Below are 17,226 nucleotides of genomic sequence, written 5' to 3' on the forward strand. Positions count from 1 at the left end.
CACAAGATACGCTATAAGGCAAAAGCTTTGAGCATGGCTGTGGAACCTAATGGCAGCTCTAGTGATATTATGTCAACTTCGGATTACGAGTCAGACGACTCGGTAACAGTCCAATTCTCTTTTTACTTTTTCATTGTGAAATGCGCTGCGTGGTGGGGCCTCTGGCTACTCGCATGCGTCTATGCGATGCTACGTCGCAAAGTTGTCAGTCGAGCATGGTTTATTTTCACCGCTCTTCTTTTCATCATCTGTTGCAACGGGATTCAATGCAGCGGTTACGTTGCCTACGCCAGCCACGTCTTAAAGGGTCATGGTCAGAATGGTGGTCCAGCCGGTTTGCTTGGGTATCTGGTGTACCTCCTTTTTTTTAACATATCTCGCAGTATGTTCCTGGTAAGGCCGGTGTGCAGTTCTCGGTGGAGTTTAGTGTCAGGAAGCAGCTGTGTGAGGAGACAAAATTTCACACAACAGCACTGCGAGGGTACTGCTTTTGTTGCACAGATCTGATGGGCACGAGCAGCTTATCGACTGGGACGTCTCTTAGGGAGCTTGGTTTGCAACAGCCTGGGGTTTTGCCGCGGTACAGGGACACTCATGACATGGCATCTTATTAAGCAACACCAAACGTCCTTTTCCTTCGGGCAGGCTGTGCTGTTGGTTATCGCCAGTGGCTATTGCATCACGCGGAGTGAACTGGGTCCGCACAAGCAGCACGTGGTATTCGTTCCAACAGCTGTACTTGTTACCGGCCTGGTGAGTTGGCCGTACACCTACGCGATCCCCTTAACAGTATGCCGGGGGGCAAGTAAGGCGGTCCGAAGATTTGGTCGCGTCCTGGCATCTGGCGGACGGCAAGGCGGGGGGCAGGGCGTTGCCTACTGAACGGGCACCATGACATCACTGAGCGGATCCGGTCACCTCCAAACGTTTGTGTTTATTTCAGCTATCCTCTGGAGCGTTGCTGTTGCATTGCTCTTTCAATTGGGAATGCTATACCCAAAGCGTCCAGAATGGTGGTCGCAACTGTCGAAACTCTTTTTTTTTCCTACGGCCCCAGATCACGGACTACTCCTTCCTGGCGCTGGCTCAGTCGCGTTCCTCCAACACGTCCGACATGTCAGACCTAGGCCAAATGGATACCCTGATGGCCAGTATGTGGTTTGTCTGCGCGGTGCTGAACCTGGCAGCCCTCATCCTGGCGTGGCTTTACCTTTTCGAGGTATGGGTGTGCCAACTAGCTGAATGCGTGTTGGTAGATGCATGAGCAGGTAATCCGCCGTCTGGGTATAAGTTTCCCGCATGAACTTCACACACTTTTGCAGTTTGCGCGGGGAGGAGGGCTTGAACTGCAGCACTTGGCATATTGTCAGGGTTGACGGGTTGTGCAGTCGGAGGCTATCAGCGACGCGGGCCTGGTACTATGTGACTATGGTAGCGGAGCTTCTATCTTTGCGGGAAGCATGCCGCGCAGCACTGCTTTGTGCCGTATCTTTATGCCCCCTACTACCCACTTTTTGACTAACCGCCACAGGCATTGAGTAAGGAGATAGCTGGACTGGAGGCAGATTACAAGGTGAGGACGGAGCTGCCCGACAGGGTGCAGAGGGCTGCGGACCTGACGTCTGCGTTGATATGAAGCACAGGGCAGCCTAGGGAAAAGGTGTGGACAATACGTTATCCCCAAAGGGCACACTTTATTGAATGCTGCACTGCACATGGGAGGCGCCCCCAAACGCCGTGGACGAGTCTCTCCAGCTTCCCTCCAGGGCTAGCCCATCGGCATCGGCCCAACTTATGTGCGCACCCGAGCGCCTCGCGCACTCTTCCCGAGCTTAATCTGCACATGATGCCCGCTGGCCTTATTTGCCTGTGCACTGCCTTCAGCGGCGCACTGGCCAGTTGAGCGAGGAAGCAGGAGCAGCAAATCCTTTTACGGACGCCTACACCGCTTTAGGCAATGGACCCGGGAAGACGCTGTCCGCCAAGCCGGCCCCCTCTTCAGCCCAGGACCCGGAGTCAGGCGAGGGGGACAACCAGACGGTGGCAGACCATCTGGCATACACGGCCAAGAAGAAGCTGCTGTCACGCTTCTCGCTTGGTGTCTCGTCGTATCTGGTTGCAGAGATTTGTAAGCAAGGGTGTGCGGCTGGGGCGTATAGGGATACGCGTGGCCGTTACGTTTCGTTGATGCCCAGCGCCTTCTTGCCGTTGTTGTCCCGTGTGTCCAGTTTGATGTTGGCTGCTGTTACTGCAGCATGGCACCGGTGTACTTGCGCCGCATCTCCGTCATATCATATCACAGGTTTCATCCCTGCATGGTTGCCTGAAAGCCAGTTTTCCTAAGTTCAAAATTGAGGGTGTTAATCTGCGCGCAGGCGTCATCCTGCTGCCGCTCTTCATCAACAGCATTGTACAGAGCACGCTGCAGGTACTGCAATTCGCGCTCTACATATTCTTCATGATTGTGCTGCTCGTAATATTCAGGTACGTCACCATGTACGAAATTGAAGTTGTGCCACGCTGTTTTAGAGTAATTCATGAGAAGCCCTTCCATGCTGTAGTTTGTCATCTGTCGCGCGTGCATGCCCATGCCCTTGAGGCTCTGGTGCACGCCTGGGCGTTCCGCTTCTTACTTTACCTGCTAAGTCTTTTTTACGAGCAGCTAGCTCTCGCCATGTAGTCGTACCATTGTACGTAAAAGCCGATGGCGGGTTTGAATGACGGCCAACCTGTTCAGCAGCAATGAAGCAGCTGCCAGCAAACGGTGAACGAGCACTTGACAGGGCCTGTCGCATCAGGGCAGCAAGCATCATCTCCACGGCTCCCGTGGCGGACTGTATCACAATCATGGACGGATGCTAGCTGTTTGTTCTGTATAGCAAGCCGTGAACTTCAGGTTCTTGACCAACCCTGGCGCCCCTCCCGGACCCGCCCGTTTTCTGCTTCCCTACAGGCCTCAGGAGCAGAGCAGCTACCTCATGATTGGCTTCAGCGAAGAGGACGCCGAGGAGCGGGGAGTCAGTCACCTGCTCACAGCCATCACCATGGAGTCTATGGGCTCGACTGCACGCGATGGCGACAGCGCTGCCCCGGCGCCTTCTACAACCGTTACTGTGGGCGCCGGCCCGTCCACGTCTGCACCTCGCCGCGCAAGCCACAAGGCAGAGATGGACGCAGAGCGCTACCGCCAGATACCTTCAGCGCCGACTTCATCGACGGTAGCGGCTGGCGGCAACCAGCTTGCGCCGCTGCCGACCAGCACCCAGGGATTGGGGTCTGGATCGGGGGCACCAGGCGTGGCGCCGTCGGCTGTGCGGGGAGCCAAGCGTGGGCCGCAGCCGCGGTCTCGGCCTCTGATGACGGAGACAGCAGCCGACTCTGGGCAGTTTACGTTGTGCAGCGATGACGAAGAGGGGGATGAGGATGCCTCGCACCCACTAACCCGGGGGAGGGCAAAGGGTTTTTAAAGTTCAGATGTGGAAGAGCATGCGAGCACTGAGCAGGTGTTTGTAAAGCCGACGGGTGTGGCCCCATGGGCACAGGCAGGGAATGAGGGTTTGGACACGGCATGCGTTACATCGGGGGGACATTGGTAGTGTCTGTTTGCAGTTTGGCTTAAATGTTTTGAGGTGCATTATCAGATACTGGCCCAAGCGGGTGCTTTCCATAAGTGTGAACGCAGATTTTTAATATCCTCACCAGGGTTCTTCCTATTAGCGGTAAGTGACTTCGTCCAGGAATTCTGGGGCCCAGATTAGTCGCGCATATATGCGCACGCAGGGTCACAGCACGTGCAAACGTGGTTGCATGTTTTGCAGGTTGGAGTTTTGTGGAACACGTGTAGGTTTGATAGCACGTTAGATTTTGTGAAGAGTCGATGTATGGGTGGTTGTCGTTCAAGGGAGGGATGCCGATCACCGCTGCATGCCGATGGGTCTACTGCGGGCCCGAACTGCACTGCGAAATTGGTGAATGTTGTCAAGGGCACGCCAATGTTCAGATGGGTCTAATGGATTTTGGCTTGCCTGCGCATTTCAGAGGTTCATGCCGTGGAGATACATCTCTGAATTCCACGACCTCTTTTGCCCAATGAAGGTGCGTGGATGACATTTTCCCACATTTGGCCTTATGCGGTTTGTCATGCTTTGGTGCTGTGCGAGTGCCCTGAAGGTCTTGGGAGCGGCAGTATATTTGCAATTGCAGGCTCACTCGTTTCCGGATTCTGTGCTGCTCTGGGAAGTATGCATAGGCTCCAGTACTGTTTTGACCCCAAGGCTGTCCGCACCCGCTCAACCCGTGCAAGGTTTGGAAAGTTTTAATAAGGTCGCGGGCTTTTGCGGAGCCATTGTTATCGTCGGCCGAGCTAGATGGACTGATTCGTGAAGTACACCAGCTACTTGCCAGGGCAGGTGCCTAAACAACGTGATGCACGTGCGTATGCATGCATATGCACACCCCTTGAACACGCATTAGTCTATTATTTGTACTCCATCGCGTCGCGGAATTGCACTGGGAACACGGACTGCTAGGGCGTGTGTTGTGGTCGGTTAGCGTTGTCTCTGTTTGGTCGACTACTGAGAATCCGTTGTTAACGGTTCGGCCTGTGAAAGCTTCAAAAAGCGCGGTGAAGCAGGAGGTGCTGGCGAGGCTCACAGCTCACCACCACCGTAACAAGCTAGCCTTCGCAAGGAAAACTGAGTAACGGAACTTACAGCCGTCGTAGCTGCTGTCTAACAAACACAAAAAATGTCGATTTCACTTGGCCAGTAAAGTATATGACGCAACACATCCCTATCTGCCAGCCCGTCCCTTTCCAAAGGAAACACGAACTCTTAAATCTTAAAAAAGCTTTGGGAACTAATCATGGCTTGTCAAACAACTACGGCAAATTAAGTACGGGCTGCAGGCCGAGTAACGATGTATTATGCCACGAAAAACCCTACGCCCTCAATCCCTAGCAAGTGCAGGCAAGACACCCGCATTGTCTGAACACCTGACGCGGCCCTGCCTTTGACTGGGCGCGAACTCAATGCGCCAAGCTAATGACCACAAAGTGCCAAGGAAAACGATGCGCCTTGGAGGCGACATGGGTGCAGGCAACTCCCCACGCGCGTGAGCGCACCGGCGGCACGCTGCACCTCCTGGAAACATGCACATCCGTACACGCCGCACGCATCGCATGCCTGAGACTTGCGTGACCCCTGCCTAACCGCCAACCCCATGTTGCGGGGCCACCGGCACCTTATGTAGCCCTGCCCCGCATTAGCTACGCAAAATGCAACACGACTGTCATGACTACATGCGCCTGCACCGCTACCAGGCACCCACGGCCCACTTCGTCGGCTGTGCAAACAACTTGTAGTCCCAGCGCATGTCCAGAGCGAACGGCTCCGAAATGCTGACCCCGCCGTCCTTGGTGACTTTCGCAATCTGGAACTTGTTAATCGACACCTTATCGCGGTAATAGCACACCTGGCAGGAGCGATAGGTATTTCACAAGGGTAAGAGATGGGGGCGGGGTAAAGTCAGGGCGGGCCTAAGGATCTGGGATTAAGTCGAACCAACAGTGGGCAAAGATACATGAGCGATGTCCTAACGGTGGAATTATGATCTTCACACCGCCGACCAGCAAGAGCGGCTTTCTGATCTTTCAATGCCAATGAAGTATAGCCAGACCATTGCATACAAGGTCTAGGAACCACAACGGAAGAGGCTCTAGCGACGAACCCAATTGCAGTTAGGCGGGTGGCATTCCCCATGAAGCAAACCAGAGAAAGAAACATCCCGAGACCACGCAGGCAGACATCGCAAGTAGCACGACACCCCCTGCCCCTCACCCTGAGGGCGTCGTACATCAGCTTGAGCGCTTCCTCCTCCGACATGTCGTCCTGCTGCCGCTCGCGGAATAGCGGCCGGGCCAGCTGGTTTGCAAAGCCCGTCGTGACATGGCTGTCCGTGTAATGTGTACCAATCATGCCTATCATGCCGAGGAAAGGCTTGCCCTCTTGCACGCCGCCCACCACGAGCGAGTTCCACAGGGGGTCGAATTTGTTCCGCCGGTTGTACATTACGCGGCACAGGTACGAATGCACCTCCTGGGGGGTAAGCTCTATCCCGTCATCAGTACGATAGTCGTCAGTAGTGAGCTCATCCAGAAGGTTTGTGATATACTGGAAGTCACTGATTTCGCCCCCCGCAGCGACGACGCACTTGCTGTTGACATGGTAGATACGCTGCGTGTTCTTGTAGCGCTTCGTACTGCCATAGGCTCCAAGTGTGTCACATCCAACGAGGACACCGTCTTTGTATTTGATGGCCATCACCGAAGTGCCAGTCACGTAGGGATACTTAGTGTGCTGCCGCGGGTCAGCTAGTGTAGCCGGGTCGACGGCGCATGGCTGTGCTCCTGAAAGCGGCAGGTGCGCACCAGGCTGAGGGGGCCGGTCGAGCACTGCGGAAGTCGCCACGGCAAGCTCCGGACCAGCAACTCCAGGACCCAGAGCCTTAGAATGCGTAGTTGGTCGTGGCAGCATGGCTTCAGCACTGCCGACAGGTGTCTTAGTTAACAAAGTGCGCGCAGATCTACACGGAATATGTTATGGGCACCACGGAAGATAACGTATTTGTATAACTAGTATTTCGGTAAAAAGGTAGCTCTACAGGTTGAAATGGATGCTGGAAGCGATTTTCTTCCGCACTTCGGCATGAGCAGAAGGGCCACGTACGGTATGGCATCTCTCGTTCAAGGGCACGAAGCAAATTCACGAGAGATAATGCGAAGGGTAGCCGTTACCATAAGCCCAGCTATATAGGTGCATTCATACGTTTCTCGTGTAACTCAAATTTCTACGGTCTTACCTAGTCCTTTCACACGATTACTAGGCAAAGAGCTTCTTTACGTACTCATTCCTTGGGTATTTTACCTTGCAAAATTGACTGAGGGTGCAGGCTATTATGATGTGATATGTTTCTCTCGGAGGCACCGTCCGGTCGACACGTAGCAACGGCATACATGGCGTATCGGTGGGTATGCAAGAGGCGTCAGTTTTGGGGATTTTATGAGAAGCTGACCATTTGTTGCTTAACGGACCTTACAGCAATCCTTCAGCTCCACGGGCGCCAGGACAAACCCGTGTCTGGGAGGATTTGCGCAAGGAGGTAAGATCAATGCACCTATTGCCGGGTCATGTCTTCTGGGATGGTCCCGCAGTTGCATCTCTCATCAACAGGCGCGTAGACTGGAGGGCGAGCTTGATGTGAAGCTTGCAGCATTTACCAAGCTTTGTTCAAGCTTTGAAGCAAGTTACAAGCTCAACAGCACGGACAATGCAGCCCTTGGGGCGGACCAGGTAGGTGTCCTGCCGTTTGTATCTCTTACGCAAAATAAAAGCGGAAGGATGTTTCACTGACCCTTGTGGCATGTATGACCAGCAGCTTGCGCAGACGAAAGCAGCGGAAGTGGAGGACCTGCTGCAGCGATTGTCGGACGTGAACGACGAGATGGCAGCAACTGTGGGTGGCAGCACGGACTCACGATCCCACACGCTCGCGAGGCATCGTGACATCCTGCAGGAGTTTACACAGGTATAGGAGGAAAAGTCGCGTGTATGGGCAAGCGCAATGCTGGGCTGCAAGTTGCCGCTGCCCCTCCCACAGCCCCCTTCCCTGCAAGCAACCCCTCGCCATTTGACGCGTGTCAAACACTGAAATAGGAATTTCGCAAGGTGAACGCTACGCTGGGGGCAGCTCTGGACAGGGTCAAACTGCTTGCGGGAAGCACAGAGACCCCGTTACTGAGCGTGCAGGTACGTGCTGGTTTGGACACCTGTCCGGTGACAAAAGCTAGGATGTCGCCTCGCACACGAAGCAGTGTTAGCATGCATCTGAGGCCCCATGCTGCGCGCTGCGAACGTTGGTACAGGTGCAGAGTTCGTCGGGGGCGCTTTTGCGCGAGCGGGGAACGATTCAAAACTCGACGAACATGGTGAGCGGGAAACGTCGTAATCATGCCATGGGCTGGGTTTGCGTTGGGAAGCGATGACGCTAACCTACGCACCTTGTGGCACGGGTCGCTTCCTACTATTCATGCAGGTGGACGACCTTTTGTCTCAGGCTTCGAACGTGTCCGGGAACTTAATGCAACAGCGACGAATGTTTGAGGGCATTGCAGACAAACTCGTTACCGTGGGCAGCCGGTTCCCAGTAGTTAATGGCCTGCTGAACGCCATTCGTCGCAAGAAGTCGAAGGATACACTGGTGCTGTCCGGCGTCGTTGCGGCGTGTGTCATTTTTACGGTTATCTACGTGTTAGCCAAGTAGGCGCAGTGGAGACTGATCTTGGGGTTAGACCTGTGGGGTTTGCATCCGTGCTGGTGGCGTGCCTGGAGTTACAGAAGGAAAGCGTATACATGTCGGTTGTGACCCGTGTGTTTCTTGTTTCGAACTCTACTGGAGTAAAAGATTGCGGTTGCTAATTTAGGCATCCCGGAAGGGATTTTTGATACATAAGAGAATTGTTTATGGCACCATTGCTATGCTGAGCACTGCAGCGGGCATCCTGGTGCGGGTGCGGGTGAAATGCGGGATGGTTGCTCAACCGTTATCTTCGGGGCCCTGGACCTGACTAGTAAGTGCCATTCCGCAAATTGGCCTTGGGGTTTCCCTCGGCTGCCGATTTGCATGTTTGAACTTACGGGAGGTTATCTTGACGTTAGTACCCATCTCCATTTTTTGTCTGGACGACATGGCATAGATCCTCTGCATCCATGTGTATGGTTCCAATAAAATTGCCATGGATTAGGTAAACTAGGCGTTCTGCTGAGGAGCTTCTCAGCTCATACTAGGCGGGGATGTAGAATGATATTTTGCCAGGTTGCGGAGCGAATGTTATCATTACAATAGTACAAGGTAACCTTTATTACTTCCCGCGTTGTCAATATCAGACCGCAGCCGGCGGCATGCCCCTTTCGGTGCATGCGAGAGCCAAATGGATAAATCCGCCTTTAATGACATCCACATCGCGATACACATCCACATAAGACACGCAACACTTAAACGAGTGCGGTAAGAGACTATCTTCACAAAAACATACAAGGTAAGAAGATCACGTGGAACCAGAAAGCGAATTCCCTGCCATTGCATCGCCCTCTTTCCTGCCAACTACTAAGTATAGATGTACGGCAGGCAATTTAAGTCCCTGCATCGCGTAACCAAACTTTCAAGACCGAAGCATTTTCCAGACGTGCAGCTAAAAGGATAGCCGAGTCTGATTCACCAAACCATCCTCGTACTTTAGCGCCGTGATTGTACTGCATAATTGATTTCCTAGCCACATTATAACAACAAGATCCATATCACTCGGTATAAATTATACGTTGAATGTTAGCTCCGACCCTACCATCGTTGGGATTCCACCTCGGCATTGCCCCCTCAAACGTTCAACCCGGTTGGTGTTAGAACTCCCCCGCCAAGTGCCCCGGTGAAGGCCGGTGGCTGCAATAAGGCTGCGGGGAGCAGCGGCCCGAACTTGTTCCCAATGGGATTGTTATGCACCCGCGGAGAGTCGTGGCCGGAAAAATGCTGCACAATCGACGGCGTAGGCACAGAGGCCTGAGTGTTGATGCCAAACACCGAGTGGTTCATCACGGTGTCATCGCGCTTAATGCCTGCAGAGCGGCGGATCCGGAGGGCCGCGTCGGGCATTCACCAACACAGGCACACGGCTGTGTAAGTGAAAAAAAACGTGAACGGCTCCACCGCCGCAAAATTGACGCAATTCAAGATGTTTGGGTGCACACGCGGTTTCGAAGCAGATTCGTCCCATGACACCAATGGGCCCACCCCGTCAACGTACACACCCATATCCCGCCCCAGGTTTCCCGACCAACTCATTTGCTCATTGCTCATACAAAAACCAGCCAAACACAGAGAGCAGGACACGTGCAAGCTGCGCGCAAACACGCTTAGATACCTCTTATGACTCACAGCTGTATGGCCCCTTCTAGGAACGTTATCGCGCTCCCGACCTCAAGCCTATCCACACTTGGCCGATCTCACACCGTACAGGCAACGTGTACAGGCTTATCAATACGGCACCCACCTGCACCAAGCTCGTCCACCGAGATGATCTTGACGCAGAAGTCGTCGTGGATGCGCTGCACACACACCACATGGTCGTGCGGCTTCACCAGGCCCACCCGGCTGGCCATCACCACCGCCTCCTGCAACAACTGGTCGCCGCTGGGGCTGGGGGCGGCCAACACGGGAAGCAGGCTGCGGCTTATCAGACACTGCCGTGCGCTAGACCTGCATGGGGAAAGAGGGAGGGTGAGCAGCATCCGCCATCAGGGTTACGATAACGGAACCTATAGCCCGGGATCATTGTGAAGGTGGCGGATATCACTCTGTTCACCATCGCGTCCAGCACAGACCGGGAATGTGAGGAGGGAGATGTTATCGCAGACTGCCAAGTCGCCAAGCCTTTCCACGACTAGATGATCTTGGCAGCACTAATCACAAGGGGCCCCGGTCCCAGGTGTGTGCATGTGTGCACGTGTGTGTGGGGGGGGGGCCACCGAATAGCCCTGTACAGGTCGAGGGGGAGCAGTGCCCTGCCTGGAGTCATCAAGGCCGCGGGATATGTCTGCACCCCCTCTTCCTCATGTTGTCGTTTTACATTCCCTCCAAGCCGCGACCCCCAGTCCCCTCCATCAGCCGTCAACCCCCCTGCCCACCTGCCCTCCAGCTTCCACTTGAGCTGGTCCGATACCAGGTGGGGCACCACCAACGTTAGAATGGGCATAGGGGGCCGGTACTTGGCCACCAGCTGGGCAGTCTTGCCCGTGTGGGTGTACACAACAATCAGGGAGGCACCGACGCGGTCGGCCGCGCGGACAGCAGACGAGGCAATGGACTCCAGCTTGCTGCGCAGGAGGGGAACAATACGGAGTGCGTAAAGCTGGGCTGGAGACACAACATCTCACAGATTCGGGGCTTCCCATCCCCAACGCACCGCCCTCCATATGCACTGACCTGATGTACGGCGCCCGTTGGTACGCTGCCCCCGTGACGTCCTGCCTGCCGTACCCCAGCCCCGCCAGAGACCCTGTGGACGCCACCTGCGAGAACCTGGCCATGGCCTTGGCCGCCAAACCCAACGAGGGCAGCTGGTGGTGGGCCCCCGCGGAGGTGACGCTGTTCCAGCTGTCATCCCGCCGTATGCCGTGAACGCCGTGGGCCCGAAGACCCGACCCACGGTACGACGATCCCCGACTAGGCGAGTTACCACCGCCATTGGCGTCGCCCTGCGGAATGCCGCCCGAGGGGGTGGTGGTCCCGTCCTCATCAGAGTCGCCCAGAACACCCGGACGGTCTCCGCCCATCTCACCCACATCAATGGCCACCTGCACAGTGAGTCGTTCGAGCGGCGGCAGGGCGAAGGGCCACCTGAGAGGGGAGGGCGGCAGCGCCGCATTGGGAGTAATGGAGGGGGGTTTCATGGCTGGTACTGATAACCTGCCCACGACGAACAACTTACGGAAGGGGCAACAGCGTCTCCAAGTCCTGGAGGTTCACGGGTTGCCCCTTCATGTGAATCACAGCTCCGGCGGGGTGGCGGCGATATGACCATGGAAAATTGCACTTTTGCTAAGGCTGGCTCTACGTGCACGCGCAAGAGGGCCTCCCTCGTGCAAGCCACTGCGTTGCCGCAACCTTACCAACACCTGGCACCAAGGAGGGTTTCATCACCCTACTCCTCTTCCCAGTCCCCACCCACCTGACTTACCGCACTCGTACGTCCCTCTCAACAACACCCAAGCCTTTTTCCTCCTCCTTCCACCGACACACAGCACACGACCATCGACACACACGATGTCAAGGTTCCTCCAGACGCACACCGCTACCCCTTCCCCCCTTTCCCCCACCTCCATGAGGTGCTCGTAGTGGTAATGGTGATCAAACACCTTCTCAGCAGCCCGGCTGATGCTGCAAATGGTGGTCACGGTCTCACACGGATAGCGGCCCCGCAGCGTCTCCGCGCCCAACAAGATGCCGTCCACTCCATCCAGTACAGCATTCGCCACGTCAGTGGCCTCCGCGCGCGTGGGCCGGGGGGTGTTGATCATTGTATCAACCACACGGGTCATCAACACGGGCTTGCCAACCAGGTTGCAAGCCTGGATATGTGTGTGGGGAAGGGGAGGGGAAGGAGAAAGGAGAGAAATAAACAACCACAACCAGGAGTCAGGGGGGTTATCAGTTGGTGTGCGATGAACGTATGAACACAGGTATACATGTAGATGTGGATATCTGGAGATACGGGTAGGGGGGACGAGTGAAGGGTTGGTTGGATGGATGGAGAGGGGTGCTTGGACGCGTGTGTAAGAGCGCGAGTGAGGTGGAAAGCAGGGGTGTGTATGTTGGAGGGGTGTTGAAGGGAGGAAACGCTGCGGCGAAGGAGTTTTCAGGGGCCCAGGCTGAACTGTTGTCCAATCGGTTCTACCACCTCAACAAACTGATTATCAGCAGCCACAACAGCTCTGTGCTCCATCGGCAACGCAACACCTCCTAGCCCCACTAGGGCAGGCAACACAGAATCCCATCCTCTATTGCGGCCCTGAGCTCAGGTAGGATGTGCTACACAGTGCTGTACAGTCCCCCCTTCGCACGTAGCCTTTAACCCCCCTCCCACCTGCACCAGGGTCTTCTGCACCAGCGCCATCTTCTCCGGCACACAGTCCAGTCCCAGGTTACCCCGGGAAATGATGATGCCGTCAGCCTCGTTCAAAATGCCCTGGGGAGGGGGGATACATCATTCAAGAAGCAATATCAGCTGCGGAACAGGTGGACCAGAATTAGCGCCAACTGGGGCCATCCACATGTTCCACACGGGGGCGGGTGGGGTGCAGCAACCCCAATAAACCCCATTGCAGCAGGCCCCGGTCCAAACCCCCATGAGAACGGTAGGCACCCTGCTCTGCTCTCCTGCCGGACCGATAAAGGGGTCCCCCCTCCGCCCCACCATCATCACCACCACCGCTAGCACCCCGACCTGGAAGTTCAGCAGCGACTGTCTGGACTCCAACTTGGCGAGGATCTTGGTGTTGGACATCCCGATGGAGTCCAGGAACCTGTTGTTGGGGAACAGCAGCCAGTAACATAAGCGGAAAGTAAAACGGCAGCTGGCCGATGCGGGGAGGGAAAGGGGGATGCCCCAAAGAGGGGTTGGGAGGAGGGGAAATGTGGGTCACCAGCGCAGATAGGAAGTTGCCCGCCACCTCGTACCGGTAGGCTGTGCGGGTGCGGGCTGGCAGGGTGGCAGCCGACCAATGACCAAAGAAGGGTCACAGGCAGAGCGAGGGCGAGGAAGCAAGAGATACCCACAAGGGAAGGGCTCTCCTGTTGGCTGATTTTTTAAAACCTAGTGTCGAAAATTGGTGAGAGGCTCCCTTCCACTCCCCTCTCCTCCCCTCCACTCCGCTCCATGGAACTCCCGGCGCCGGGAGCAGCCCCTTCGCTCTGCTGCACAGCAGTCAGTCCCCAGGCGGCCCACCCCACCCCGCCTAGTGCTCCAGACAACTTCCTCACCTGCGGGCCTCGCGCACATCGTCCGCAGAGCGAGTGTACGACAGCGACAGGAAGTCAATCTGCGGCGGCCAATGGCACCGGGGTATGAAACACAACAGGCCCAAACGGGGTAAGTACCGGATAAGTCGAGGAGGGAGACGTGGCTCTACAGGGTCAGGCAAGCCCACCCACCTCCCACAAGGCCCACACCGCATAGCAATGCCCCACCCGTACCTCATTCGTGTTTTCACGTCCTCAGCCCCCTCCCCTTCCTCTAACCGCCCTCCCCCGCCGTACAATCCCCTCCCCACCCTGCCGACCTCAAAGTCCTGAGCCAATATGTGGAGGCACTCTTTATCGTAATCGGACAGGAGCGGCAGGTCGTTTTGCACGTTGGACAGACCCTCGGAGGAGCGCTCGGCGTGGAACACAGTCAGCAAACCGTCCAGTACGGCATCGTTCTTGGCTATGCACACAACATCGTCACCTGCGGACGAGCGGGGTCGAGGACGGGGCCAGAAGCGCCCGGGAGTTGACGCGCCAGGGGGAGAGCGAGGTGGGCATATGATGATCCTGAACAAACCAAGGAATATCAACCAAGGGGCTGCGGAGGCCCCCATCCCCGGAGTCAAGGTGCCAGTGGCCCCACGGCGAGGTTACAGGGGATCCAGCAGCCCCGCGGTCCCTCCCGCCCCGTCTTCCAAACATCTCTCTATCTAAACCGAGACCACACCGGGAACTTGTGTGTTCCTAGAGACGGGAGCATCAGCTGGAGTTGGGGGACACCGACCAGTACACCGAAAGGCCGGACGCGACCATCAGCACCCCTCACCAACTCACCCCCAAACTGGTGGCTACAGGCCAGATAGAGGTCTACTTCAAAACACCCAGCCCTACATACACGCATACACCATGTACGCATACATACACACACCATCCCCCCGCTCCCCTCCTCTCTCGCCTCCCCCACTCCCCTCCTCACCCTGCACATCCACCACCTCAAGGTAGAGCGAGGCCGAGTCCGCTCCGCACACCAGGTACCGACCAATGTACACCGTGTCGCCCTTGACCGCCATCTCCGTGAACTTGTTGTACGTAATGGGCAGCACACTGCCGCTGGCGTCCACATCCGTACGAGTGGTGATGACCACCTGCTGCCCCGCAGTCACGGCGAAGGACTCCTCGTGAATGGGCCAACCGTCCTCTCCAATCTTGACCTGGCGGCCGGGCGGGAGGGGGGGGGTGGCTTACAGAAGAAGGGATCAGGGGGTAGGAGGTAGGAGGGAAAGGGAAACATCCGCGCACATGTGCTGGCGAAGTGCATGTGTTCGTGGGGAGGTGTGCATAGGAATGTGTTGATGACATGGGCAAGGAAGCGTCTGGGACATGAAAGGTGACATGCTATGGGGCCACAGACAGCACTACTGAGGGGAGTTCCCGCCAGGTCCCGCCCTTGAAGGCCCCATTGACCTGTTGTCAAGACACACACTCACAGCCATCCCACGGTAACTGCGCCAACTGCACATATCCCGCTGCTGTCCTGGACAAATCCAAGGGGGAACAGGAGGCCGCACATCACGATGGCGCAAACGCATGGACCACGAAAGCCGCAGCTGGTGGGTAGGGGGGTCAACATTGCCCCCCCCGCTACCATTGCCCCCCGGCTCCCCACCCCGGGCCCACAACGGCCATTTCACCAGGAGCTGCCGGGGGAACACGGGCCAGTGGCATGACATTCATCATAACGAACAACTGGAAAAGATTCCCGGTCTGTACGGCCCGGGAACCCGTCCAATCCTCCGCCTGTGACCTCAGGCCACCCGCATCCGACGTTGCCAACCTGAGGACTGCACCCTTTGCTTCCCAACATCAGCACCTCTGACTGTAATGCCAATTTGCATTGCATTCAAGGCATCCTACTCTCATTATACTCTCCAGCTCCCCACCTGACGACGGATCATAAGCTCCCTGCCGAGTGTGTCCACCATGGTGCAACAGAGCCGCCTGCTCTTGCGCATGGCTAGCTGCAGGTTGTGGAGCGACTTGCGGTGGAACTCCAGGGGACCCCAGGTCAGGTCCACACGGCAGCCCACCACACCGGCATTGAGCATGTCGCACATGATGTCAACATCCTGACAGCTTGGACCCACCGTGCAGACCACCTTGGTGCCTGAGCGCAGGCGGGCGTTCACGCGTAATGGTTAGGGTAATGGCTCGGTATGGTGTTTTAGCAAATATCCAACTTGACACATTGTTTATGTGCGGGCGGGACGGGTGAAGGTGCGGGTGGTAGAGCACAGGTTTCCGCAGTCGTGATGTGAAGTTAACGTTCTGAACAGCCTGTGTCGGCGACTTTCGAGACAAAACCAACAGCCCCGTTCTTGATCTTATACTGATCGGAATTGATACAAATCGCAGATGCACCAATGAAAGGATCGTTACGGCGCGGGACTCGGGCTGGCCGACGGGACACCATAAGCCCTACCTGTGAACGTGGCAGCATCCTCGGGAACAAGGATCGAACTGAGATCAAGATTTTTGAAGAAGTGTGTCTTCGCCTTCATCGTGTGAACTCCTTGCCCTTGAGCTTCGCCTGCAAGCACACGTGCGATGTCGGCTCGCCATATTAAACGTCCACCCAGACTTCCCGAGGCACACGCCAGCGACTCTGTCGTCAACGAAGGAGCTAGAGCCATATTAAACTCCCACCCAGGCTTCCCGAGGCACAACCCAGCGACATTGGGGTCAATGAAGGAGCTAAGCCTAGCCTTCCACGTAATTTGAATAACTAGAGAAAATGAAAAAGAGCACAACAGACTTACCTAGTGTTTTAAGTTCGGTGTCCGGAAAAAGGGATCGCCCGTCCGAGCTGCGGCTTGCAGACGACGAAAGCGGATAATGCAAGAATTGAATCACTGTACAACCAAATGACTAACATTCAAACGCCTCCATAAAGCCGATGACCATTTAAGCGCAAGAACGATAGTTGTGGCAGACGGGCCTTAACGGCGCCGTACCGTACCGACTGTACGAGCGGATTTTCCAAAACTCCAGAACAATTCAAGGAGCAGTTAAACAAATAGCTTTCAAATCCTTCAACCTTTCAGATTACAGGGGAACTGCAGAAGGGGTGTGGTAATTTGTCATGTAACGCCAGCACCTACCCCTCTCGCAGCTGCTTCACACCTTAGAACAGTGCCACATAAACTCTCGCACATTCCTCTCTATGTAATTAACTAAGGCTTCGCACTTCATCACCGGCCAGTCCGTGTGCGTTTTGCCCAGTAAGGGTTTGAGCTTTGGCAGTTCAACTGTGTCGCATTCGAGAGCGCATAAAGGCCCGAACGCAGTGCACAGGTCCAAACACGCAATGCTGATGGATAGAGCCACTTTCTTTCTCACCAAGGAATCTAACAAAAGCTTGCCGCGATCCACGATACCACGAGGCTGGTGGCGCTCCGTGAGTATGCGTGCTGTTCTCCGGGGGACCTCAATCCCTACCAAAATCCACCCCCGGTCGCAACTAGGCGCAGCTCGCCCATCTGCCCAAGCTCTCCCCAACGACAGACTGCCAGGATCAGCCACCTCGGCGGCCATTACAAGTGAAAGCCGTCCGGAATGTACCTGTAGGAGTACATTACCTCCGAGCACACAGCCAGG

The 17,226-nt window shown here is 55.9% G+C and overlaps 4 protein-coding genes across 4 annotated transcripts; 2 read left to right on the top strand and 2 right to left on the bottom strand.

Annotated features, from left to right (window-relative positions):
- On the top strand, positions 1-3,467 carry VOLCADRAFT_108194 (uncharacterized protein; the record flags this gene model as incomplete). The annotated part of the gene is made up of 7 exons (XM_002958535.1): positions 1-393; positions 646-753; positions 1,058-1,219; positions 1,532-1,573; positions 1,885-2,128; positions 2,376-2,484; positions 2,954-3,467. The coding sequence occupies exons 1-7, from the start codon at positions 34-36 to the stop codon at positions 3,465-3,467; spliced, it is 1,539 nt and encodes a 512-aa protein (XP_002958581.1). The 5' UTR covers positions 1-33.
- A 1,190-nt stretch (positions 3,468-4,657) lies between these two features.
- VOLCADRAFT_108195 (uncharacterized protein) lies at positions 4,658-6,657 on the bottom strand. Its single transcript, XM_002958554.1, has 2 exons — positions 5,838-6,657; positions 4,658-5,472 (listed from the first exon to the last, which is right to left on the bottom strand). Exons 1-2 carry the CDS (start codon positions 6,531-6,533, stop codon positions 5,314-5,316), a joined length of 855 nt encoding a protein of 284 aa, XP_002958600.1. The 5' UTR covers positions 6,534-6,657; the 3' UTR covers positions 4,658-5,313.
- A 52-nt stretch (positions 6,658-6,709) lies between these two features.
- On the top strand, positions 6,710-8,924 carry gos1 (Qb-SNARE, Gos1/GS28-family). Its single transcript, XM_002958536.1, has 7 exons — positions 6,710-7,023; positions 7,098-7,158; positions 7,230-7,349; positions 7,435-7,584; positions 7,713-7,805; positions 7,922-7,984; positions 8,092-8,924. Exons 1-7 carry the CDS (start codon positions 6,965-6,967, stop codon positions 8,317-8,319), a joined length of 774 nt encoding a protein of 257 aa, XP_002958582.1. The 5' UTR covers positions 6,710-6,964; the 3' UTR covers positions 8,320-8,924.
- A 1,128-nt stretch (positions 8,925-10,052) lies between these two features.
- Positions 10,053-16,501, bottom strand: pyk4 (cytosolic pyruvate kinase; the record flags this gene model as incomplete). The annotated part of the gene is made up of 11 exons (XM_002958555.1): positions 16,389-16,501; positions 16,052-16,159; positions 15,513-15,736; positions 14,549-14,783; positions 13,887-14,053; positions 13,588-13,646; positions 13,052-13,130; positions 12,692-12,793; positions 11,904-12,176; positions 10,734-10,918; positions 10,053-10,305 (listed from the first exon to the last, which is right to left on the bottom strand). The coding sequence occupies exons 2-11, from the start codon at positions 16,128-16,130 to the stop codon at positions 10,053-10,055; spliced, it is 1,656 nt and encodes a 551-aa protein (XP_002958601.1). The 5' UTR covers positions 16,131-16,159; positions 16,389-16,501.
- Positions 16,502-17,226: the final 725 nt, after the last annotated feature.

The sequence above is a fragment of the Volvox carteri genome, assembly GCF_000143455.1.
Source record: "Volvox carteri f. nagariensis unplaced genomic scaffold VOLCAscaffold_98, whole genome shotgun sequence".
NCBI classification, from domain to species: Eukaryota; Viridiplantae; Chlorophyta; class Chlorophyceae; order Chlamydomonadales; family Volvocaceae; genus Volvox; species Volvox carteri.